This window comes from Simochromis diagramma, unplaced genomic scaffold, assembly GCF_900408965.1.
Source record: "Simochromis diagramma unplaced genomic scaffold, fSimDia1.1 OVJJ01000603.1, whole genome shotgun sequence".
Lineage (NCBI taxonomy): Eukaryota > Metazoa > Chordata > Actinopteri > Cichliformes > Cichlidae > Simochromis > Simochromis diagramma.
Window position 1 is genome coordinate 25,201,866 of NW_024387414.1, and position 27,622 is coordinate 25,229,487.

At 40.1% G+C, this 27,622-nt stretch overlaps 1 protein-coding gene across 1 annotated transcript; it reads right to left on the reverse strand.

The window, feature by feature from the left end:
- Positions 1 to 955: 955 nt before the first annotated feature.
- ly75 (lymphocyte antigen 75) lies at positions 956 to 27,084 on the reverse strand. Its single transcript, XM_040010687.1, has 35 exons — positions 26,732 to 27,084; positions 24,985 to 25,356; positions 23,475 to 23,648; positions 22,818 to 22,979; positions 21,681 to 21,800; positions 20,944 to 21,084; positions 19,572 to 19,760; positions 19,136 to 19,296; positions 18,894 to 19,001; positions 18,387 to 18,475; positions 18,114 to 18,283; positions 16,491 to 16,690; positions 16,084 to 16,226; positions 14,169 to 14,247; positions 14,012 to 14,083; positions 13,625 to 13,748; positions 13,363 to 13,398; positions 13,079 to 13,248; positions 11,740 to 11,807; positions 11,568 to 11,644; positions 11,065 to 11,198; positions 10,605 to 10,713; positions 10,283 to 10,443; positions 8,941 to 9,070; positions 8,317 to 8,537; positions 8,072 to 8,234; positions 7,330 to 7,494; positions 7,126 to 7,248; positions 6,184 to 6,369; positions 5,851 to 6,074; positions 5,514 to 5,706; positions 5,114 to 5,275; positions 3,033 to 3,149; positions 2,769 to 2,948; positions 956 to 2,490 (listed from the first exon to the last, which is right to left on the reverse strand). Exons 1-35 carry the CDS (start codon positions 26,826 to 26,828, stop codon positions 2,318 to 2,320), a joined length of 5,193 nt encoding a protein of 1,730 aa, XP_039866621.1. The 5' UTR covers positions 26,829 to 27,084; the 3' UTR covers positions 956 to 2,317.
- Positions 27,085 to 27,622: the final 538 nt, after the last annotated feature.

Below are 27,622 nucleotides of genomic sequence, written 5' to 3' on the forward strand. Positions count from 1 at the left end.
TTCAGTCCTCTTTACTATCAAGCATGAGGAACTTTTTTTTTTTTTTTTTTTTTTTTTTTTTGGTAGCTGTGCTGCAGGTGAAGTGCAGGGACGTTGGATCCTGGCAGACTTCTAGATGAGGGTCACTTATAGCAAAGCTTCTCACTGTTATCACAGCTAGTGGTAAATTGCAGCATACAACTGCACACACTGCTCGTATGGGATCACCCTTAAATGAGTGTTTTCATATCTGCCATGTTTGAGAATTTAGTGACAAATGGCAGCATGCTTTGACTTTCCAAGTGTTTTATTTTAAAAAGATCTTTTGGCCATAATTTATAACTACATGTTTAAAGCTCACTGTGACATGAGGTTCTGGCCCAACCGTTTACTTTTCTGCCTGTTTCTCATCACTATAAATTAAGAACAAAAGAGAAGACTGACCCTTAAAAAAAAAAAAAAAATCACATTTATTTATTGAATTGGATACTAAATTGGAGATATCAAAATCAGCCACACCTTGACATTGTTGATTCTTTAGATCTTGAGGGGTGATTCAAGACTTTTCCACAGTGCTGTATTTGAAATTATTTAAATGATTTGTGGTGATGTAGGGATTTTTATCCCATACCGTTCCAGACTAATCAAGAACTGTTGGCGGAGATGACACAAGCTATAGCATTTAAAAAGATCTCTCAGATGATTGGGAAGACCGGATAATTTTAGAAAAGGGTACAAATCTACGTCTTTATTTGGAGGACGTATGTCACAAGGTATGGAGAGATCTTTGTTTTGTAGCAATGGCCATGTTTATGTTTAGTCTGCCTGATGAATGCATGAGCGATGACTGGGAGGACGGTGTGTATGGTTTCATGTGTTGTCTTCTTGTGATGATACGTCCCTTCCTCGGTATTTTGTGTGTTTGAAGTATAAATAAACTAATGGTAGTGGCCACAATGGTAACTGAAAAATAAAAGCCATTGAAAACGGTGCATTTTATTGGAAGCATACCTGATTTAAGCTGATAAGTTTGAGCAGCAATGACATGAAAGTAAACCGAGCAAAAAAACCATTTGGTCTGCAGTTTGATATAAAGAGAGGTTAACAAGCCACACGGAAGCAGTTCTTCTGGCTTTTAACATTCAAAATGAGTCAGAGCGTCTTTGGTTCATTCTCAGTAATAAACACATCACTTATTTACAGAGCATTTACAAGAAACAGCAGTGCAATCTCAATTGCAAACATGATAAAAAAAAAAAAAAACTCTTTCCAAAACTCACTGTGCTTGAATTTGGGAACCGCTTCTCCACAAGGTATTAAAGTGCGTTCTTGGTCAGTAGTCAAGTATATAGTATAGTCAGAGTTATATTAAATGAGTCTTAAGCTAGGAGAGTATCCTTCAAAGCTTATCAGTAGGATTAAGATTTTTTTTTTCAAATTCCTTTTTGCCCTTACACTAATAAAACCATTGTTAGACATGAATACATGTTTATAACAATCTGTTAAGTTTTGTTAAAATTAAACTAGATCATGTTTGACTGCGTTTTAAAGTTTAAAAAAAAAAAAAAAAAAAAAGCTAAAAAATGTTATTTTAAAGTGCAGTCAAACTAAAATACACATGTATTTTCTTAGGCCACAGTGTTAATTTGTCAAACCAATCAGCTTTCAATACAGCTGAGTTGCAGTTGGCATAAAACAAACCCCCCCCCCCCAAAAAAAAAGATTCAAGATCCACAGCCTTTAGTTTCCCTGTTTTGCTTGAAGTCAAAAGTACAGGGGACGTGGCAGTGTTATCTTAAATACAATCCATCTAGATACATAAACGCTTGAAAGAAAACAGGTTGTTACTGTATTTTCAGATGACCCGTGCTTTTAAAAATCATATTCATATACTGACACCCCCTCCCCTCCCACACACACAAGTAAATCAAACAGTAGATTATTGGTTAAAAGCACTTTTGTGAATGTTTGAAGTCACTCATGCATCAGTGCAATTTTAGCTGTTAAGGCTGCAGGTTGCATATGTTTGTAAAGCATCTGAAAATCCCATTTTTATAATTGAAATAAAAAATTTAAAAAAGACCAAGAAGAATAAGCCCACGCATTAAAATTAAGTATACAGTGCTGCTCTTATTAAACACAATGTTAACCCAAATTAAGAAACCGATTGGGAGATATTCACAAATCTCAAACAATATTTACAACTTCACACGGGAAAAAAATTGGCTTGAGAAAGATAAATAAATAATTTAAAAAAGAGGAGGGGGGAGATTACATTAAAAAAATCACTTGTGGCAGACATATCAATACTTCCTGAGGCTGAAAACTTGAAGCAGGCTCAGTCTGCATCAATTATACTGGTGGTGTCCATATCGTCTAAGGTCCTCTCGTAGCGGACGGTAGAAGGGAAGTGGGCTCGTTTTTTCTTGTAGATGACAAAGCCGAGGGCTAAAATGAGAGCGATGAGCGCCACGATGAAGAAGCCCAGTGCCACCGGGGAGCCTGCAGACTCTGAGGAACAAACGTTAGCACATCATCAGCCCAAGTCCAAGAGGCAGCGTGTTAGACACAAACTAAGTTCAAAAAATGTTTCAACTAAAACCTCCTGTTATTACAGGTTTTTTAGTGTGAATTAATTTTACAGCAAAATGAAGAAAAAGTGAAAAAGTCGCCGTACTTTCTGTGTTTATCATGCAAATAACAGAGGAATGCTCTCATCCTTCAGTCAGCAGCAAAACAAATTCCCACAAAGTGTTAGGGTTTGTCTCGACACCTGTTGTGATACTCACTTGCTTTCGTTTTGCAAACAACACGACTGTAGCTACTCTCGCAGGGGACCAGATTCCAGTTTCCACCATTGCCTGCCACCATGACGGCACACTGGGACCCGGACTTCTTCCCGGTTCCGGCTGTAGATGACCAGTTAGAGAAATCCAGATGGGAGCCATCCTGCGAGGATACAGGCTTACCTAAGAGGACAAACAAAAATGAAAAAAAGAATGAATTAATGTCATATTACTGTCCAGCTTTCATTTTTAAATTGCGATTCTTACCTTGAGTATCAAGATCTATGCCGAGCCACACTTGATTGGTGATGAGAGGGTGCTCAGTGATGTAGTTGGCCAGAAAATCATTTTCGTCTTTGGTTTCGATTGTTAGTAGATGAGAATCTGTCAGTAAAGAGAAGCCGCAGTTCACACAAAAAATTCAAATTTTACTTTGTATAAAAATATCAGAGAAGATAGACATGAATATTCTACCAGACAGACCACAGGAGGACAATTTTGATTAGACTTTTGTTTTTGCGTTGCAGTATTGATCATTAATTTAAATGTAATGCTGCCAAGGCTCACCCTGAATGGGACATACTTTGTGTTTTAAACAGCTGTTTGTGATGTGTGTACATGTGTTTCGTTATGATTCTATATTATGTATGAATTTATGTATATTTTATTATAATGCACCGTCAAAGGCAAGTCAATATATATATATATATATGCACTGGCAAAGATCTGGGATCCAACCCCCCCGCCTCAGGCAGGGTGCACGAAATAGGGGTATATGAAGACTCGCCTGCTCCCCTGTCTCGCCATCTTTAAGTGTTCGAGTTGCTGTATGAGGTGTAAAGGATAAATATGACTGTGTGAAAACTGGAGTGCTATTAAAATTGAAGTCAACATAGTTAATATTGACCGCATTAACTATGTTCATTACAAGTTGCTGAGACTCTCTAACCTTACCAGGGATGCCATGGAAGGGTTTGCAGAATTATTCGACTTCGCTGATGGGAGTGCAGAATCGAATGACCCTTGACATGTTGTTGGCGGAGAAAAGGGGGCGTCTGTGCTATGTTCGGAGACATGTGCTGCACCTTTATCCCCAATAATACTGCCCCAGGTGGTTCAGTAACCCGAGCTCTGGAGGGCCTGAAAATTTGTCTAAAACGATGCATGAGCACTCGGGTATCGGAAACCCAGTGGAGTCCTGGGTGGCATCCGTGTTTGGACGGTGGAAAGGTTTGGCTATGTCAGCAATGGTTTCATTTGCTACACTTTTAGGGATACTGGTCACCTGTGGTTGTTGTATCATTCCCTGTGTCAAAGGATTGTTGGTAAAAATGATGGCTAGGGTTGCGGACCCTGGACGGGTGGATTCAATCTACCTGATGAACTTGGAAGCCAGAATGTGGGCCGAGGAGTGATACAACACGAGGTGTGGTGACATTCCTTTTTTGGAATGTCAAAAGAGGGAATGTGGAGATACAGAAATTCTTTTATTGCTGCCATATAATCTGCATCATTATAACTGCATTAATAACATTCTTTACAGCATTGTTTCATCTAATAATATTTCTCACAGTATTGATACTGCATTACAGTTGTTTATTGAAGATGTTCATTTGAGGATCCTTCCATTATGTTAACTTTTATTACAAGTACGGTCAGAAGTATTTCATACACATTGCATATTTGTGCTTATTTTGAGTTGATGTTCGGTTCATTAAGGGTCTTAAGCTTCACTGGCATGACTGTCCAGGTGATACATGCTGAGGGAAACTAGAACATAGAAGGATAACTGCAATGCATGCTTACAACACATATAATCTAGGAATGTGTCAGGCCTGAGGCCTTAAACTCATTTGGTGTCTCACTATATTTTACTCTACTTGGCAACAGATGACCAGAGTCAATAATTAGCCCCAGAGACCCTGAGGGCTTGAAGTTTATTACCTTGTATGGAAGGTGTTATAGAAAAGAGAAGTTCTATGTCTGTTTATAGCTATTAAAGATGTACAAGATGTACGATTAACTGTGACTAATGTCTGGAACCTATTTTAATCTGTCATTGACGCCATGGGGGGGCGTGTACCCCACTGCTTTATAAGTGTCCACAACATGTATTTTGGTCAGAAGACATATGTTGATGTTTTCTCCGGGCTGTTAATAAACTCAACGTTTGATTGCACTTTTCTGGGGCCTCCGTGGTTTGTGACACTGCTCTACAATGATCGATTTCGCGACATCATCTACAGTTCCCCCCCAAAATCCTCAATGTCTAAAGCTTCTTTTCCACTAATACCTTCTCAGCTCAGCTCGACTTTTTGGGTTTCTTTACACAGAAAACAACAACTCACCCATCTCCCGGCAGAGAGCCTTGGCCTGTTCCATGCTGTAGAGTCTGTAGTTGTAGAAGCTCATGTCAAAGGCGTAACAGTGATCCTCGTGCTGAACCCACTTGGACTTACCATCGACCTGAGGGCAATGATTAGTTTCTGGGCCATCTTGTAGTTTGGCTCCTGATTACAAAAACGGAGAATAGAAGATAGACAATGGTTAATGACTAACCAAAATGAACTAAATCACAGGTAGATATCCTGCTTTTACAATGTACAGTTTCACCCAAAGCCAAAAAAGATTCAAAGCTGAGTGTTTTCACTACTGTAAACCATTCAGTACTGTTGGATTATAGACAAGCCCTGTTTCTTACTTAACCAAAGAAGTACCAGTTTTTTTCTATGAAAGTTAGTGTCTCACTTTGGCTAGAAGAGGTAATATTGGTGGTGTAACAGATGGCGCCATCGATCATAGCATTGCAGCTGGTCCTTTTCCAGTCTCCAGCAGGGTTTATATAAATACAGTTGGTTTTCGGTGTGGCTTGGGAGTCAGAGATGGTGGGATGGTAGTCAAATTTTGTTCCATCAGACCATTCATAGGCTGAGCCACTGACCTGCACACAGAAACAAAGCATTATGGATGTCAGGATGTTATTAAGAGGTAAAAACAAACGGGTGAAGTGCAAACAAGATGAGTTTGGATCTACTATGATGAAGTGAATATTTTTGCTCAGTTTCTGGCTGCCAAAAGTTCTTACAGCATAGTTTGACAGGCCAATCCAGAGTGGGAAGCCATCCATCTTGGAAATGAGCCTCAGGTGTGCGTTGTGCTCCACGTCATGGATGCTTGCCAGGTGGCCTCCAAGCTTATCACATTCGACTAGAGCCTGAGACCAATTCAACTTTTGGGTAACAACCCTATATGTTAAGTTACCGTACTGCTGAAAATCCTTGGCTGACTGGTTGTATTCTTTCTTGGGTTCTTAGGGGAGAAGGATTAAACACATAAAGTGTTATTTTTAGCATCATGGATTTTTAGTCATGAGAACAGAAACAGGGAAATACTATTAAAATGTAGATGTTTACTATACCATAATCCAGCTTGCAGCTCACAATTGTCCTCTGCTTGAACACGGGGTGTAGCTCTTTCTTTGAGACGAGAATCCATGTGCCATCAGTCGTGAGACCGGCTAAGAATGGGTTTTCTAAATTAGGTCGGCCTTTCGCCCAGTTGGAATATTGCACATTTGTGCCATCATACCACCTTGTCTGGTTATCTATGGCAAAAGATAATCACTATTAGCTCTGGCACATACACAAGCACAATAGGACCTATTGTCAGTGTCTGTATAGTATGTAAAACACGGGGCAAGGTAACATTAGCCTGCTGCTATCACAGGATCGGATTTTTGCAATCGTTACTGATTGATAAAGAATGGTGATGTAACTGCAAAATGACCTAGGGACTCAGTAACCTTGCCGTTATATTGGAATTTAACCACAATACAACCGCTGATTCTGGTGCCCTATTGTAAAGAGTCACATTGTAAATAAATCGCTCTCACTGGGGCGGATTGACTCGGATTGATTGCAGCATGTTGCTAATCTATTTGTGTGTATAAATTAGATGGCAGTTATTAAAAACCTTCACCAATCTGTCTGAGAAAGAATCCAGTCGGACCAAGTTGGGCCACGATTAATTGGACACATTGCTTCTTCCTGGGCGACCTGCACAATCAACTTGCGATCAAAAATGATCTCTCAAAGAGAGTGTGGCAAGCTCAATGTGTGGGCAACCAGCTCATTGCTGCATGTGCTTGTAATCAGTCACCAAATGCAAAAAAAATTTCAATCCAATGATTGGGCCACCTCCAATTTTTTCTAGTCACAAAGATGTTCCTGTTTTTTTTCTTTGCCCTGGTGTGACTGAATCATTTGTCTTAGAGGAGAAAAAAAAGGGTCAATTCCCAAGAGCTTTGGTAACAAGACAACCGAAAATAAAACATCTACTAAACACAGGTACTCATACCCACCATTGTTATCCTTGAACAGTCCCAGCCATACAAACTGGACCAATGACTCAAAGGGCAGCAGCTGGCTCTTTATAAACTCGTTCTCTTGTGCATTTCGGATAGTGAGGATGTCTGCATCTGCATCTGAAACATATATACACACCATCATTAGTAACTTTAGCCATGCTGAAGAACGCCGTGTGACTAATATTATCAAATTCTTACGAAGTTTTTTGCAGGTATTCTCAATACGTCCTCGGTTATACGACTCCCATCTGGAGCCAACCAGCTGAAATGAGTAGCAGTTATTCTTCCAGGGGATCCAGTTTGGACCATTTTTTTTATGGGGGCACTTCACTAAAACATCCTTATGTGTGGGGATTTTGTGCTCTGTAAAAAAACCAAAGACAAAAAACAAATGGCGTAACGATGCCTTACAAGAAAAATAGATAAAAGCTTTGATACCACGAGATTAAAAAGCAAAGGATGATAAAGGATAATTATCGTTTCAAGAGAAATTAGGAAGAAAGTGCTTTGCAGCCAAAGAAATCAGGAACAAATTATTTTTATATTAATGTCTAGAAGCTACACTATATCGCTCAAGTGTTCGCTCATCTGCCTTCACATGCATATGAATTTGAGTGACATCCCATCCTTAATCCATAGTGTTTAATATACTGTCAGCCCACATTTTGCAGCTATAACAGCTTCAGGTCTTGTGGGCTTTCCAGAACATTTTATGGGAATTTGTGACCATTATTTCCTGAGTGCATTTGTGAGTTCAGATACTGATGTTGTACAACAAGGCCTGGCTCACAGTCTCCACTCTAATTCATCCCAAAGGTGTCCTGTCACGTTTAAGTTGGGATTCTGTGCATTTCAGTCAAGTTCTTCCACACCAAACTCGCTAATCTATGTTTTTTTGGACCTTGCACTGATGTGCAGCCATTACTATATCCTCACTTACTGCTTGGTTTGTGGCAGACAGCACCTCCTAGACTGTCCAGACACTCAGTGGCTTTCCAGAAGCCATCGGTGTCTAGGTAAACGCATTGGCCACTAGTGACATCAGAAGACCAGCGACTGAACACAGTGTGACTTTGGTCAGTCCAGTGGTAGTGGTTCCCATCCTGAGTGCAAAAGAGACGGGAAATCATTTTAAGGACTGCACAAGTGATGAGTTCAAACAGAAGTCCCTTTTGGTCCACTTACATCTTCGCTAAAGAGTCCAATCCACATGGGTGTTTTTGCACGGCTCACGTGCACGGTGAGGACGGATTGCATGTAGGTATCAGCCACGCTTGCCAGGTCCATGTCGTTTTTTTTGCACTCCTCTAAAGCCTCAAACCAGGTGAGATTTTTGACAAGCAGCAGCACGGTGTGGTTATTGACAACGAAAGGCTTCATGGGGACCTGCGGCTCCTCTAGCTTATCTGAAATGAGAAATAATACATGTCTTTTATCATCTCATGACAGAGCTGCAAGAGACCTGATTCTCTGTGCCTTTGTGACACAGAAATGTATCTGCTTTGCACTTTGTCTTTTAATGGAGATACGAGAGGAAATTATAGGCGAGAGCGATGGGAAACGACATGCAAGGAAGGTCCACGCTTTTTTTTTTTTTTTGCTCCATGGATGTCTCAGTTAATAACATTAACCCCTACACTACTATTCTAAAAAGAGCCCTACTGCAGTTTTTGCTGCTCATTTATCAGGATTTATCACATCAGGTACATCAAAGTTCACGAGTTAAGCACTCATAAAATTAAATCTCAGGATAAACATGCATGTTTTGGATGAGATTTGGATAATAAAGTGACAGGAGTAGAGATTCACCTGCATAGTGTTGGCAAACAGCCACATTTAGCATCTTTGTGCAGCTGGTGTAGTCCCAGGTACCCAGCATGTCAGACTTGGCGTTATGGAGCATGAACACGCACAAATCCAAACTCTCCAGATCCCATGGCTATCAAGAGACACAAAGCAAATAATTCAGCTGAAGTTTGCATTAAAATAATTACCGTAATTGTCAGGCTATAAGCCGCTACTTTTTGCACAAGCTTTGAACCCTGCGGCTTTTAGTCAGGTGCGGCTTTTCTATGGATTGTCCAGGATTTTTGTGATATCGTAAGACGATTTGTTTTGTTTGTTCCGCTGTTGTACGGCACTACGTTGCCTGGCGGAAGGGCATGTGATCAGACACACAGTATCGGGGTTCAAGAGTGGTATGTTGGTCACATGTCCGTCCGCCAGGCAACGTAGTGCCGTACGAAGTAGCGCGAAAAACAAACTTCAAAGTAGCGCTACGCGTTCAGTGGGAGGTGTGGATGACGAGCGGCGATAAACTTGCGAAAAGCAAGTTATGCCCAACTCCACCAGTGGATTCTGACCGCGTGGAAAAGTGTGAAAACATCCACGATCACCAACAGATTTCGAAGGGCTGGACTGCTGCATGATGGAGAGGAGGACACCGCCACAGCCCTTCTGATTTGGTTTTGGTTTGGTTTTGAAAGTGACAACGAAGGAAAGGAGCTGAGAGTGGATGACGTAGCCATCCTGAGCCTGTTCGTTTCCGACACTGGAGAAGAGGACTTTGGTGGGTTTAGTGCGCAGGAAGAAGAGAAAGATGGTGGTGAATGACTGACTTTTCTTCTTGTTAAAGCCGTGTCACTGCACCTGAGCCTAAAAGGTAGGCCGAATCTATTTTTCTGGTGTGCTGTAGGTTATTGTTATGTACTACATTTGTAACTCATTTATGAAGCACAGTACATGTTTCGTATTTGTAATTACCGGTACTTGTACATATACCCTAAAAAGTTATGCAAATATGTACCCGTAACTTGTTTTTCAAAATATTAATAAAAGGGATGTGTCTCCAAACAGCCATCTCTTTCCTGACAATTCCCTTTGTGCATATTCTCTTACATATGATAAGTCAACATTGAAACACCTGCGGCTTTTAGTCAGGTGCGGCTAATGTATGTACAAAACAGGATTTTCCCCTGATTTTAGCTTGTGCGGCTAATATTCAGGTGCGCTTTGTAGTCCGGAAAATAAGGTAGTTGGAGATTTGGGTGTGTTACGATAATGCAGTCATGGTTCATAACTGTACAAATACATGCGTCTGTCAAATATGTGGCGCGCCTAAAAGAGATATCAGCTGAAGCAATTTACTTACATGAAAAGCCACGACCTTGTGCATGCCCAGAAGCAGAGGGTTAAAATTTATGTAGTTCACTGTAGAACTGTCAATCCATGAAGCTTCACTGTTCTGGATTTTCATACCAATCCATGTTTTGTCCATGTCTTTTGTGTCCATCAGGAGGGTGTTGATGAAATCTGAAACACACATTTGTTACACATATGAATTGTATAATATTTTGCACCGAGGAGTGCACATTTACACTCTTGGGGACTTCTGTCACGCTTTTCATAAACTACAAAACTCTGTCAAACAAATATATTTAAGCTCGTCACGAGAAGCATGTTAACGTTCTCACCTTGCTCCATCTGATCGGAGATGGTGACCAAGGTTCCCTTTACTGTCTGGCATTCCTCGTTGGCACCCTTGAAGTTAAAAGGTTTTGAATTCTTCATCAGCGTGTAGCACTGCAAAAAGACACCAGCATCATAATCACTACAGCAGAAAATGCCATTAGTGCAACTCAGGCACTGGGTTACTAATCTATAAATAAAATACGCGACTGATGGCAAAAAGGCCACATTATCAGAAATAATTTTACAACCAATGTTCTATCACTCAAGCATTAAACGAAGCATTAACATTAAAACATATCATTAAAATCCTCTCTATAAAACTGCAGTAGAAAATTTGATTTGACTTTCTTCTATGGGGATTTTTTCCTAAAATATAAACTATCATTGCTTCCTGATTTTTAATCACTTAGGACTTGTAAAAAATGACAAGAATGTAATATGTATGTAATAAATGTGTCAGACTTTATTTCTGAAGGGGACAGATTCCTTCCCACAGGGCAGTCCTCCAGGCTGAGGCTCCAGGGGTTTTTTCTCCACTAATGTCGTGTTCACTTTTTCACACACAAACGGTAACCTCCGTGAGCACTGATCAGAGTCTGCAAGTTTAAATAGGACAGTAAATGTGTGTATAAGTGTTAGAAGTAGTGACTGTAAGGGTACCCCACAGCTCTGTGTAAGGAGAGAATAAGCAAGAAGTCACTCGTGCACTATGTAATTTGGCTGAAACGTGTTTTCACTGTTTTTAAATGAAAAAAAAAAAAAAAAAAGGTCAATCATTTCATTGCACTAAAAGCAACGTGATTTTTTTTTTTAACACAATAGTTATTTAACTTTTAGCAGGTAAATATTTGATATGACTGCTCTTTGCTCCTCAGCACAATATGAGCATAGAGGTTCTCACAACAAAATGAATTTAAAACCTTAATCATTCTCAGCCTTACACAAACTCTCTGGTGTTTACTCACCGGGAAAGACACTTTCAGGAGTGATGTAGGTGCAGTTACCCAGGGGAAATAAATGGTTATGGAAAATAGAGTTGTACCTAAACCAAACAGAATTTCAATGAAGCTCAGTATCACATTTTACCACATCTATACAAGTTCAACGTTCAAAAAGGTGTGTGTGAGACTGGCTTACGTCATAGGGAATATGCGTCCAGGCTGGCTCATATCAATCCACCAGCTTTGCTTGTTGGAATCCGATATCTGTTTAAAACATGCAGGTTTAAGTGTCACACAATTGAAATTGGTGGTATCAACGTCTGAGGTGACTTATATTCCATACTGTGTTTAGTAAGTATGTATCTAAGAAGTATGATGTTGACACATATCTTTTATTAGAAGCAAGTATCACAGTTATTACAGGTTAATAGGACTTATGCCCCCTTTTTCTCTAAATAAATAAAAAAAGTGTTGAGACTTCTGTTTAATTGTGAGTAGCTAACCGTATATTGTGCTCCATAAATGAGTCATTTTCTTTTTTGCCGTTTTAGTGCTGGAAGATTTGTCATTCGTATTGTTATCCATTTACTGTCAGCTTTTCACAACCTGAATATAGTGGGAAGAATTCCTCTTGTGATCAGACTTCTTCATTGTTAGCTGCCCATTTATTATTAGTTAGATTTTATAAATGATGATTATGAAAAATCTTAACAAAGCAAGAAACAAAAACAGAGGTTTCAAGGTTGTATTTCAGCAAATGTGATCCTTCTTTAGTTCTCTGCATAGACAATTTATGTGCAGTTGAAGCCTACTCAAGCTTGACTGGATGAAATAACTAGAATCAGGAAACTTCCAGCACTAATTTTTTCCCCTGCCTGACAAAACTTGCTGATTCATACCGATATCTGCTTAAAATGAAGAAGAACTAAGTACAACCTTACTGCCTCTATAGCATTTAAGAGTGTAAGTAGCAGCCAGGTGCTGGCAGAACATGGAAATACAGTTTAAGACTGCAAAGCTGCATCTGAACAAACCACAAGACATCTGGGGGAAATGACCTTTGGACAGAAGAGCCAGAATTCACATCTGGTGAAAAACGACCACAGCACCATAAACACACCAACTGTCAAGCACGGTGGTGGAGGGCTGAATTACTTGGGCCCCTTTCTGTCAGTGAGTTGACCATGAACTCTTCTGTATACCAAAGTATTCTAGAGTTAAATGTGACACCGCGTCTCTAACAGCCTTGTTCAGTTGGCCCAAAACGGGTCAAACAATTGGACAATGCTTCAAAGCAGAGCAGCAAATCCACAACAGAAAAGAATCAAAGTGTTGCAACGGCCCAGTCAAAGTCAGGACCTCATCCTCAACATCAATGTTAATGCGGGACCTCAAGGAACAGCAAAAAGAAATGAGAATGCTGCTCTTGTTAGGCTTGTCTCAAATAAACAGTCCAATATTTCAAAATAAAATCAAAACTTCAATCAAACGTTTCTGATGATGTTCTTCGCCACTTGTAATAGTGTGCCACTTACTGTATATATTGCCTTTTGGATTTTAATAGCAGCATCGGTGCTAGTTGGAGCCGCCAGTGTGCCGTTTTCTGAACCGCAAAAGAGCCTCGCCTCCTGGAAACTGAGCAGTGGCTTATTAACAAACCAAAACTCTGCTCCATCCACAAAGATGGACGAGTCATCATGCCCATCTGAAAAACAACACAAACAACTCTAACGTTACAACACATGTGAATAAAAAAAAAAAAAAAGTCAGACTAATGATAGATGCAATCACACTGAACAGATGATGATGAGGGCATTACCAGGATTGTACCACTCTGGCGTTTTCGGTGTCACTCCTGTTGAGACATCAAACAAAGAATTCAAGTAGATTTACGGTCAAGTCCATCAGGTTTTTAAATTATACGGAGACATCAGTGCTGTACAAATGACTCTTTCACTTTGTGGACCTCCAAATTCCTGTTAATTAGCTTAATGAGTGTTTTGAGCTCTTCCCAAACCAGTACCAGCCTTTATTTGGTGCACACACAGACTATACGTCATTGGTCACAGATATAAGCTCACCTCGGGGTATTTGGCAGACCCATTCCAGCTGGGCGTCACAATGAAAGGGTCTGGGGTAGAAAGGTATGGGAGACAAGTCGTGCAGCAGATAGTAAAACACGTGTTTCAAGCTGTTCGTCATTGTCTGAGGACACAGATGGGTTTTGCACAAACATCACCAATAATGAACAAAAATCGGCAACACAATTCTGACATCACAGATCATGTTCACTGTCTGTTTGAGAAGAAAAAAAACATGCAGGAGCTGTTTGTGTCTGACAACATGAAACAACTTTTAATGCTGAGCTTTTGTAAGAGAAAGAATAGAGACTACAGATTCTAAAAAGCACACGACTGTGTAAGCCAAATGTTTCCATCTTTATTAAAAGTCTCAGCTTAGCGACCCACCTTGAATGCAGTGCAGTCCCGATCGTACGCATCGTCCTCGTAGAAATTTCTGTATGAAATATCTAGAGATACCTATTAAAGACACAAACATGATATGAAGCACTCCGCCAGATTTTACAAAAATTGGGGTACGTGTGTTTAGAGCTGGGATGCTCACGGGCCGGCCGTCACTCCACTGCCACGAGCGATCTGCGGGGTTTCTCCTGTTCAGGCCGATCCAGAAGTACCGATTATTACTGCAAGAAGAGGAGGACACTGTGTTACTCAACCAGCCTTCTTTCAAGTAAGAAGATAATAATTAGAATTAAACATTAAGACAGTTTGATGTTTCACGTAAGCTTTTATTTCTCCCCCCTCGCTGACTCAACTGCAACGTGCGAAATGTGAGACGGGAGATGGTATGTGTTTATTTTAATGCTCGAGCCGAGTGCGCTCAATGTTTATGTGAGCAAAGAGACAAGTTTGAACTCTTAGGTATGCTCCCACGAAGACGAAGCAGCATGTTTACAAGTCGTCTCCTCGTTAAAGCGACTAGATGTGCCGGTCCGATAAAGAAAAGGCTGCCGGTACACGCCCCACCACCTCCCGTACACACTCTTTTGTTTGAAGTGTGTATAAAGGTTAAAGCCATAACGAATATTGATTTGTTCATACAGGAAAGTTCCAAAGACTCCTGCCAACAATCACACTATCAGACATGAGTTTGACACATTGTACATGTTAGAAAAACAGAAAACTATAGAAGGACAGATTCTTCAGCATGACCAAGCCATTAACAATATAATTGTTATAAATGCTACACCACTTTAGCATTAGTGTTTCTATTAATAGAACTTGAGCTACTACGGTTCGAGCCGTTTTCGTTGTTGTGTCCTTGGGCAAGACACTTCACCCGTTGCCTACTGGTGGTGGTCAGTGGGCCAGGTGGGGCTGTAGTGTCCGGCAGCCTCGCCTCTGTCAGTGCGCCCCAGGGTGGCTGTGGCTACAATGTAGCTTTCCATCACCAGTGTGTGAATGGGTGGATGACTGAATGTTGTGTAAAGGGGTCCTTACGGACTAGAAAAGCGCTATACAAATATAGGCCATTTACCATATGGTTAACTAGCCAGTTAATTCAAATTTATATAGCGCTAATATAGGCTCACACATTTTATAATGTAGGTAGGTTAAGGACCCTACAGTGTTTGGGCAAAACCCCAGCAATGTGAATGCTGAAGTCTCTGCCTTCCATTCTACCGTTAACTCAAGGAGCCGCAAGGGAGCCAGCAGTCTGAGAACTAAGTGCTCTATTGGGATAATCCAGTATTATGAGGTCTTTAGGAAAAGATGGGGCCTGATTATACAGATTTGCCTTTTTCCTGCAACTGGTCACACATTTTCTATGAATACAGAACAGAACTGCTTTTGAGAAGAGCCACGCTGACAGCTGTCTCTTTAATAATGACTTTACACTTGGAAATTTTCACTAACTAAGATGAGATTTACAGACAATCCGCTATTACTGGTGAGCCAGCTCTCACCGGGCTTTAGCCTGCTGGTTTCAGCAGCCAGTTTTATTTATAGAACACCAATTCACAAAAACAGTCAGCTGAAATCCTACAAAAGATCCTACAATAACACAGAGAAAATGGCAAGAATTACCGGTAGATGACCCTCTATGAGCAAGCACTTGGTGACAATGGGAAGAAACAACTCCCTTTTAACAGGAAGAAACCTCTAGTAGAACATGATTCAGGGAGATTCAGGTGAGAGCTGCCAATCAGCAATCTTAACAGACACAACCCCAGAGAAATCCAGAGCGAGGAATGATGCTCATTTTTCACAATTTTGAAACCTCATTTGCTCTTTTTTTTTTTAATAATTCAATTTGGGTAATTTCTTTTCTTTAATGTGACAAAAACAAATACATTTCTTTCTGCTGGTATACAAACAATAGTTTAGATAGTATTGTGTTCCTGTGCTTGACTTGTGACTTCCATAAATGATGTGACACTTCTTGTGACAGTGATGCATGACAGTAGTCCTTTGTTACTTATAACAGGAAACACAAGTTGTGTTGATTGTGTGCCTACCTGATAGTCTCTCTCATAATGAAGTGTAGGGCTCTCATTTCATCCAAGTTTGTGAAACTGGGAAGATTGGCTCCTAGAGCCTGACAGAACCTCATGGCCTCCTCCCAGGAGCGCTTCCTGCTCAACCTTTCTTCATGAAACACCTGACAAGGTGAAAGAAGAATTTAAGACAGCTTAGATGGTGTAGATTGTGAAAAAACTCAGTTTAGCTATAACCGAACTACATATTACTTCCTTTCATGAGAAATGATCTTGAAGCCTTGTAAAAAGACTACAAAATGTAAAATCAGTGCAGTGCTTTTACCACTCCTACTTACAACCATTTTCACTTTTGCTAAAAACCAAAACCAAAACAAAAGAACCATCTCTTATTGGTGCTGTTTAAAGAGACACACACATACACACACCTTGTAGCAGTATTTGATGTTTGGCCTGGACACCCAGCCATTAGGACACGATGCATTAAGGTTTGGTTCTGGTTCTGGGGCAGGAGGTGTAATGAGGTCTTTTCTACAGATGGTGCCGGCCCTGAAGAGAGTGCAGTTCTTCACCTCCCACTTACCCAAAGGCTTTGCAGTGGAAATTGCAACACACCCTCCTTGTCGATCTATAAAGAAAATGAAGCAAAATGAAATTCAATCTTTAAAAGTGACATTTATTACGTAGATTGTGTCTGTTACGATAACCAGTTCATTGATGTTATGACATATTGTGGTGGAGCAGTCGATTAAGTTACTTGGGTCTTCATTTGTTAAACATCTATTATAACATATATGATTATATATAACATATATTCTCACACAAACATATAAGATACTGATAGAAGTAAAAGAAAGTTCAGCTCTGCATCTTTTGGTGTAACCAATATCACCCAATAGGGATTTATATCATTTATCTTTACAGTCACCAAAATCAAGCCAGAAGCCACAAGACCCCTGGAACAATCTGCTGTGTACAGACAAGTCCAAAGTAAAGATATCCGTCTATGATCCAAAGCACCATGTTTGGTGAAAACCAAACATAGCACATCAACAGAATGCCAACTGTGGCAAGCACGGTGGTGGAGGGGTCATGACTTGGGCTTGTTTTGCAGTCACAGGACCTGAGTAGCTAGCAATCATTGAGTCAATCGTGAATGCCTCTGCATATCAAAGTATCTAGAGTCAAATATGAGGACATCTGTCCAACAGCTAAAGCTTGTCCCAAAATAATATAATGCAGCAGGACAACAATCCAAAGCGCAGAGGCAAATCTGCAACGAAATGACTGAAAAAGAAATGACTCAAGATGTTCCAATTCCCTGGTAAAATCCACACCTCAACCTGATTGAAATGCTGGGTGGGACCTTCAGACTGCTGTGTATAAACAAATGCCTGAAGCGACGCTGTCAAGAAGAATGGGCCAAAATTCCTCCTCACCAACATGGCAGACTGGTAAAGTCAAATAATAATTACTTCAAAGTGACTGCTGCTAAAAGTGGTTTGATTTTTACGCCACTTCTGCATCTTGGCTTTGTTTTTGCTAAATAAATAATGGAAAAATGTAAACATCTTGGCTTGTATTTACCTCTTTTTTACCTCTTTTTAAGGAATGCTAAGAACTAGATCATTTTTTATTATGTTGACTGCATGTTAGTGAGTATTCTGAGGTGCACAGACATTTCTCTGAATAGCGTATACGGAACATATAAAAAGGGAGATGGCCATATTTACACTAGGTATGGATTTTGATTATAAAGGCCAGATTCATCAAACTTTAGGCTCACACGTCATAGCCTTCTCATTTCATGGCAGGTTCTTTGTTAATGACCAAGCTATAGGGGTATAATATATGAGTGTGTCTGGTAAATTTCACATTTCTAAAAACCTAAATGGTTGAGAAAAAAAAAAAAAATCAGTAAATCTGAGCCTCCACAGTATAAAGAAACTACTATTAGAGGTTCACAATTAAATACAATGTGTTGTAACACTATAGTCTGCTATAACATTTTATATACAGATACTTTCGCCATTAGCCCCAAGTCTTTGTACCTGGTTCAAACACGCCCCAGTTGGTGTATGTTGCCACATCCGTTGACCCATCTGCCCTCACCCACTTGTACTCTCTGGTGCTGTTGACGTCCTGCAACCCTATCCAAAAATACTGAGTTTCCTTGCCTGCCGTCTCTTGCAGCAGACTATTAATAAAGGCCTGCTCAAACCTGGAAAGAACAGTCAAATGTGAGTGAATTTCTTTAACTGCAAAACCACAGAAATGTAATATAGGTCATCTTTTGGACTGATAACAAAACCCCTTTTGATTACCTGTTTCTTATGGTGACATAGCAACGGTCCTTGAAGGACACTTGCGTCATGTTCACTTTATAACAGGAGTTTCCATGTCTCTTCCAACCCTGGTCGGTTAAAAACAGTCAAATTTTGCAAGCTAGAACTACGTCTCTTTCACGATTCAAGTTATGACATGCATGCGGTTTTTCACAACAGGATTTCTTGTCAACAGTCGCATGAGTGTTTTTTCCCCCCACCATCAAGGATTACAGTTTTGTTTTCAGTTTACAAATCTATTTGCTTCTATCCGCAACAGCTGCCAATAGAGCTCGACATCTGCTTCTCAACTCCTTTATGACTCCATAGTGCCATAAAAATCATCTGACCCTTACAGTAAGCTCTCGTTATAACACCACCAAACATATGCATGGGTTCTACATCCTTCTAACATATGAAATTTAATTGCTTGTGTGGAGGCGTAGAAGTATCTCACCACACATTTAGTAGGAAATGTAAAATACTGCTGTTTGTGAGAATACTCACATCTTTCGAGCTACATCCGACCTGTGCTGCTGATTCATTGACCTCTCCTTTCCTCTGGCACATGAAGGCCAGCATCTGTGTGCAATCCTCAATCCGCCAACTATGAAACTGTGGAAAAACAGACAGCGTGCGTTTCTGTAAGACCTCAAACAGGACAAATGTAATGCTCTTGGCAGTACATACACAAATGTGCACACAAGGCTTGAGTACAGTGGATGTGTGTTACACCAACACACACAGACCTCTCCAGTGTAGGAGACACAGCTGGTATCCGAAGTGGGCTGGACCGGTTGTGATGGAGCCCAGTAAGTGAAGGTGATGGGTGCTCCGTCCGTCCAGTTGAAAACGGTGGGGTTCGTGCCAACACCAACCAGACCGATCCACACATCTAAAGTCTTGCCATCTGATGAGCAGTAACACACACAAACATTTTCAATTTCAGGCTTTGTTGAAATTTGACTCGAACAGTGAAAGCATAGGCCTGGAAATCAGTCTCATCAAAAATAAGGCAGTAGGGTGTAAATCACGATACTTCAGTACTAACTGTATGGCTCTATTATAAAATAAAAAAAATACATGTTGTACATAAATAGAGAAAAGGAGAACATGTTAGGAAGACTCATTAATATATTAATTATACAATTATTTATAACACAAGAGAAACTTGGACAGTTTTACCTCCGTGGAAATTAGTGCTGATCATCTCTTTGCTGTCAATGGTGTGGAAACTGGCTAACACTCCACTCTCAGCTTTACACTGTTCCTGGGCAGTGTTGAAGTTCTTTGGCTGCTCCATCAACTTGTAACAAAGTCCGTTCCACGGCACCCAGTCATCCTTACACAACGTTTCTTTATAGACAAAAGAATCTGTAGAGAGAAGTCAAGTCACACAGAGGCCTTGAGGGGATTTGGGCGTTTTAGATCAAGACTATTTAACTTAGAGGGCTTCATATTTTGTACAACATCCACAGTGCTGTATTATCCTTAAACCATTACTTTGAAAGAAAAAAAGGAAAATGTTTTGTGAGAAAAAAGTGACAGAAGAGGCTCAACCTTATTATATTATTGTATTATGTTAAGGAAGAATGTATATTCCCCAATCTGTTGGTGAATGGATGCTTGAGGTTGCTGCCAGCTGCTTAGTGAAATGCACTAAAAATGTTATGATTGCTTTGGTTGCTAGCAGATTACAGTGTTCACCCATTATTTGCATAAAAGACACCAACGTGTCTGCAAACACTCGCTGACTGTTGGCTGGGCAGATGGTCATAAAGCTTCTGGGCTGAAAATGTTTACGAAGAGGGTGCTGCACCAACAACAGATCGTGATTGCCTTAGTTGCCAACAGTTGGAAGATGCCAAGTTGACTTCAGATGCTTGCCATTAACTCTACAACACTTCCCCACTGCAACCAGCACATTTCAAAAGGTTCAGCTTTGACTTTGAAGACAAATGTTGTCCATTTCCAGTTTGCATTATACTTTTCGATGTCTGAGAAGTATTTAAAAGACTGTTTGCAGTCTGATAAGACTTCCAGACAAACGATCAGCAACCGTGGCAACCTGCTAGCAGTCAAAGCAATCACGAAAAGATCTTTGGTGCAGCGCTGTATACCTGCTGCAACCCCTGGTCAGTTGGGAAATATACATCTTTCTTTTGTATGTGGTAGTTGCCAGATAGTTGCCCTCTGTTATTGAGACCTTAGCAAGCTGACAAACTAAACTAAGAATACTTGTTAGCATTGTTATTGTAAATTTATTAGCATGCTAACATTAGAATTCATCTACTGCGTATCAGCACAGCTTAGCAGGGCCATATTAGGATTAGCACATTATTTTTACATTCATTTGACAGAACAGTGAAGATTTAGACAGGAAAGCGATGAAAGAAAGCGGGGGAAGAAACGCAACAAAGAGCCCCAAACCAAACCCAGACTGCCGCAACAAGCCCTGCGGTATATGTGGTGAACCAAATCGGCGCTCAAATCTTTTTTTTTTTTGTAAGTATGACTCAATAGAAGTGTAACTGCTGAGTGTCAGCAGCCAGCTCACCTGTTGTTGTTGTCTCACTGGCATTGACTCTCTTCTTGCAGACGTATGGCAGCCGCCTGTTACACGCCATCGTTTCATAGTTGTTCTTGGAGTTCAGGACTCCACAGTCTGACAGAATGATGATGGAGGTGGAGGGCATTCCTGTTAAATATATAACCACACAAATATCAATAAAAATAAATAGTCACTGCGAGAAGAACAAGAGATGTGGGTATCATTCAAAGCTTAGCATATCAACTGTGCTTTACATAGAAGTTCAGAGTTCTCTGATCCAGCACAATCTTGCTGATGAGAGCAATCACAAAGAGTTTATATCAATAGAAAACTAAATGACTGCAATATACTTCATGCTACATTCATGCTTGCTCTTGTTAAGAAGAAATACACATTACAAAAGCTAGCAGGCATTACTCAGTACTATAAATGGGTCATTCAACAACATTAGCAGTCCCAGTGCCACAGTGTGTGGCACAGTGGGTTTCTTCACAACACTAGTTTCATTGTTTCTCTGACCGACACCAACGCTCCCTTTCATAGACGAGCAGAAACACAGCGTTGATGCAAGATTTGGTGTGGTGAGAGGACCAGGTGTTTCTGGCAAGTGAAACTGTGTTATTCTGGTTTTGTGGAAACAAAGCCTACAAACGAGGCTGCAAAATGAGAACATGTGCAGCACAGTTCTCAGAGAGAATGAGTAGTAAGTAACAGGTGAAAAATACATTCATATTCACTGTTACCTTGTTCCCAGCGTAACATGGAGAGAGGAGAGCCATCTGACCACTGCCATCCTTGAGAAGTATCTAATTGGTGAAGGCCGATCCACATCCTCTCCGGCATTCTGCCAAGGCCGCCCAACACTGCACAATGCAACACCACAGCACACAGGACAAGTAAATGTAATAAAGGAAATTGTAAGTCTAATGCAGTTTCAATCATCAAGTTGGAACTTTGAGCCTCCACAGCTGTTTCATTTACTCTTTAGATGCAATCTCAATTCCAAAAAGATGGCCTGAAGATCACATGGATCCAGTTGCAGGCTGATGATAATAAAGTAAGATTTTGTGAGATTTGCAAACCCTTAAATTCAGTTTCTTTAATGTACATTTTACACAGTGCTCCAACTCTTTTGGAAATGGGGTTGTATAGGCGAACATTTTACAGTTCACCCTTTTGTAATCATCCACTGAACATCCCAAAGAATGACGATTAAGAAGCAAAGGACATAAATAAAACAAATTGAGGAAATGAAAAATATGTGGCTTCTATGACATCATACTTGGAAAATTCAGAAATAAAAAAGTAAGAACAAAAATCCCAGGACTTATTTAGACTGAAAGTTTGCAGTCGTTCACAGATTCTTTTCCTTTCTGTACGTCTCTACTCGTCACACAAGGAACACTAAATAGGAGAAGCAGACTAATAAACTACTAAAAGACAAAGCGATAGAAGGAAGGAGAAAGAAACTTTAAATAAAGTCATTTAGAAATCACCACAGTACAGAAAATATTCACATTAAGACAGGATTGTTTTAGAAGGATTAGTTCTGACTGACTAAAGGTAGAAAAAGTGTGTTTCTGTGTGTGTGTTTTTTATTTCCAGGTTGTGTGACTAATAGTTCAAGACCTTGAGAAGCACAGGCCTGCTCATACAGTGACAATCTGAATAATTTTTCTCATTACTTATTTATACTTCTTTTAAAATCAAAATCTCGAGCATTACTCATGTCACCATTATTGCAATTTTTTGTTGTAAATGAGGCATTTCTGTCACAAAGACAATCTGAATGTACTTGTTTTTTTTAAACCTTTGTGTTTTTTAATTGTATTATGGAAGTAGCCGCAGTAATAGAAGTACTAGTAGTAAGTCAGTCTTACAGATTGTAGAATTGAGCTCATCGGGCCCAGAGAAACTAAGCAGATCTGCTCCCTGACTGCGACACGAATCCAGAGCTTCGTGCCAGGTCACCGCACCGTTGGTGACAAACTCATAGCATGAATCGCCGTCTGGACCAGTAAAAAGAGTCTGGCAGCCCTCCTCTGCAAAGTCAAAGACACAACAACAGTATCAGTATCAACAGTTTGTGTTTCATGTAGCTTCGGATATTCAATATTAACAAATAAAAGTGGATTTAAGCTTGGACACATTTATGTGCAACGAGAATGTTTAAGTCATTAATATCATGAACGTGAACTGTTATATTAATATAACAATATACAAAAAGATTATTAGGGTAACTTTTTTAAATAGGGTAAATATTTTGATGTTGATATAAGAATATATTCTTTATATATAATATGAGTCTAAAGTTATACCGCTACATGTGCTGCAGACAGTGCTAACTATTAATGGAGCTGACCCCGCCCTGTTGGTTAAACTGTGCAACGACATCATTTGGAAATGACCACACCAAAAAAAAAATTTCTGCTTTAAATGCTCTCAAAAATAAATATGTTAGTGGCTTGGTGAATAAAGAAACAGTTAAAAAAACCATTAAACCATTAAAACTACAAGTAAATAAAAATACAACGTGCCAGGTTTCAGACAGCGTCCCATCTTCTTGTCTTGGTCATAGTCTGAGGAGGTGGCACACCAGGACATTCCAGGGAATTCTGCATCGGGGAGGCATCCATGATACCAGCTGTTATTGTACTTGAAGGGGAACTCACAGGGGCTGCCGGCAGAGTTCCCATCCATGGTATGGATGACTGCACCGAGAGAAGAAGTGAACAAAGTCAAAGATCTATTTCAAGCCCGTGGTAGTCGTTTCATTTCGACGACTCGTAAATCATCTCACAGCAGTGACGGATGAGATGAAATATGACACCCTCCTGCAAACACCAAAGCACCTTCTTCGTACCATAATACACACAATCAAACGTGAGCTTCCAATATAGACAGCTCATCCTACTCCTTAGATCAATTCCTGTATACTGATAAATAAATGAATGTGAAGAAGGGGAGGTTAGGCTTGTTTATAAGCCAACGTCTCTCTTCTTTCCTGCACCCCCAACAAGTCTGTGCAGAAACTGAAATCAAAGACGATGCAAAAATTGTGCTTTGTTTATTGCTTCAGTGACAGAAAGTGACAGAAAAGAAACAAAGTCCCAGGAAAGGAGTTTTGATTCAGTTAAATGCTAAACGTAGCATGTAAGTGCATCTTCAGCTCAGTCTGCATCATCATTGTGATTGAATTTAGTATTCATGCTGTCTGCACTCAAACTAATTTTCCTGTATTGCCACAAAAAGGATCTGAACACATAATAATGGACCATTTGAAGAAGAAATTCTCTCTAAATGTTACTGCAGACATGAAAAATGACAATAAACAAGATGCTCTTCTGTTTCAAATACGTGGATCAGACATGGCAGTCGATCAGGTCTGGTTGGTCTTGCATCATGTACTTCTAGAGCACCTCCTCTTCTTGCATAAGCTTCAGTGTCCTTAATCAAGAGCTTAAACTGTTTTAATAACACACAGTTATTTAAAATGTTATGGCCAAACATTCAGTCACTACCTGAATATTTCTTTAACCTTGCAGTGTTCGGTGGAATGTGTATCAAAACAGGAATGAACGCAGAAAAGAAAGTAAAAGTCTGCGTTACGGAGCCTTTGCACCTTGCAAACATGCTGCAGACGATTGCACGACCACAACGACAAACAAAAGAAACGGAACAGGCAGACTCTACGTTTTCAGAGCAAGTTTAACACCTGGAATTTGACACCCTGTGTTGTTGCCCAGCGCAAAGAAGCAATAACTGAGAGGCCTGACAACAATTAAGCTGACAGGGTGTGTTTAAAAGGGACCAGAATTTGTATGGTCAGGTGACACAAGAGCCAGAGGTGTAATGTGTTACAAGCCTGGACTGTCTTCACATTTAGTTCAAGAAGTGAACACAACAGAAGCACAAGCTGACTTTAACTAATTTCTTGACAAATTAGTTCCTGAAGCACTATTCAGAAAAAAGAAAGAAAGAAAAGAAAACAGCCAGTCCATGTAAGCAATTCTGTCTCTTAGATAAGAGAAAGGAATCCACACTTACCGCGGTATGGCCTGTGGCAGATGTTGTCTTGGGATTCTCCTCTTACCCAAGTGTCATTAGTTTCCCGACTGAGCGCTACTTTGCCTTTGTTGACCGCCAGGCCCATCTGATAAACAGTGTAAACAACTCCATCCAAACAGCTCCACCATAACAGGATGTTGGAGCCACAGTCGAACATAGTCAACATCTTGGAATTGACGTCCAGCGCCATGCAGAGCGATGTTCCCACATGGAAGAGCCGTTGACCTGAACCCCACTTCCACTGTTGGGACTTGCTGTTTGAGTTGCAGGTGGCGAGGCTCAGGTTTGCTGGACCCCATGCACTCAGGCATTTCCCTGTGCTCTGGTGCTGAATGGTGAAAGCATCCTCATCTGTGATGACAGGACAGAAAACACAAGTTTAAAGGGGACTTATTACGCTTGGCTTTGCATTTTTAATCCCCAGACGGTGCTAGAGTAGCTTGGCATGAGCCACAGTTCAAAAATAATCATCATTTATCTTCCCCTGAGTTCATTCCACTTCTCAAACAATCCATTTCAACGCCCCCTCAACTCCCTTTAAGGCAGCCTTGCTCTGATCGGCAGCCCCTCATCGCTACTGTGTTCCCACACTGTCACCAGTTCTCAGACATAATTAAAGTGAAGATGTTTGCAGCTCTTTATCCTGATTTTTGAACTTAATTCTAGAGTAGCTTTGCATGACTCAGCACAAAATAAAACCTGAAGCCTCTCTAAGCCAACTTTATTCTGATTGGCTGACACTTGTAAACAAAAGGTCCGGAAAGCACCTTTAACGAGCTGGATTCCATTCCTTGCATGGAAGTTAACTTACATGTTTACTGTGTCTCACTAAATTTTAACAGCTGTGACAAAAACTTTATTATTTATTCATTTATTTAATCGGGACGTCCCCTCGTCCCACATCTCTTTTTCAAAGGAGACCAAGCCTTTGAACCAGTCTGAAGCGTGACACTTTAGCTCACAGGTTTTAATTGCACACAGGCAGACCTCACCGTTTCAAACTTTGACCTTGTTTCCTTGATTAATGTGGGCACGCACCACTTAGAGATCTGAGACTGACACATAAAAAAATGCTATTTAAAAAAAATTATATATGCAGTGTAAATGCATACCAATACAGCTCTATTAGAGTGAAACTACTCGTTTAAATGAATACATAATAAATATATATACACACAAATATCCCCGCACGGAGAATTATTCATTTGACTTCATAAAAGAGTTTCATATTTATGCTGAGAGAGGGGAACTATAAATGAGGACAGTAGGCGGGGACAAGGTGATCTGGGTAAATGTTTACAGGCTGAAGCTAAAGAACAACTGAGCAAGAATACTATCAGAGTACAGTTTCGACTTGGTGTCACGGCAGTAATATGCCGATATTTTGGCTCTACGGAGCTGCTCGGGAGGGAGGGAAGGATGAGTTAGCGATTTCTTTGACCTGTCAGACATAACACTGGGGGGCAAGAAAACAACAAAAAACAAAACAAGCAAACAAAGTAAAAATAATAATAATAAACAAGCATTCATCTAGATAAGCAAACGCCGAGTTTGTATCTCAATCCAAAATCTTGTCAGTTAAAAGTGTTTCGCATCCTAAAAATTAGGTTCGCGCTTTTATGGGAGAAGTTTTTGCTCATTTGCGCCAAGTGAGGAATGAAGACGCGACTTTAATGAGAGTGTGGCAAGTGAACAGAAATGAAAGCAAAGTGTCGGATCTACTCACCTAAACCTGCAGCTGGTGAACCAGTTCCCCAGTGAACAGCTGCCTCCAACAATATCAACAAACAAAGACAAAGAGGCGCTCTGGATAGACTCGGCATGGTCACGACCGACTCTTTGTGTTATAATCATAAAGCCTCCTCTGAGCGTGGCGCACTTAGTTTAGGCCGGTTGATAACTGAGCTCCAAAGCGAAAGTGATCGCCGACGCCACCCAGTTCTCCCAGTTGAAAGTCTTGTCATCCACTGAGTCCAAGTCAATTTAGCAACAAACTTCCGCTTAACGAATAAAACAACAGCAACGAGAAACCTTTCAGAGGGAGCGTTATGAAATAAACAGCTGCTACGCACGATGGATCAGACTAGCAGACACTACAGGCGCATGCAGAAGGACTCTAATAGAAGTCAAAATTATATATATCTATATGTAAAACCACAGCCACATAAAATAAAATATTACAGCTCAGGCCCATTTTTATGCAATAATTATGCAATTTACATAAATATAAAAAGGAGTATTTCCAACATGGTAAGAAATGAAACCAACTCCATTATAAAGTGAAACCCCAAGTCAAATTTGAATTTTTTTTTTTTTTTTACCAAAATCAGTATTATCAGATACAATTAAAAAAAAAATTAGAACACATTTACATTTAAAAACATATCAAATTACGAGTTCAAAAATGATATTAGGCTATCCCATTTGAGAAATTTTAAATAAAAAATAAAAATAGGACAAAGGAGTAAAACATGTTCCAGAATTATGTTAGAAATTTAAATACTCAGCCAAAAATCGGATATTTTTAAATTACGGTGTTGTAAAAAAAAAAAAAAAAAAACCTAAAGAAAAAAGTTGACGTAGTCAACCGTTAAATTTTAATTTGGAAGGTGGTGAC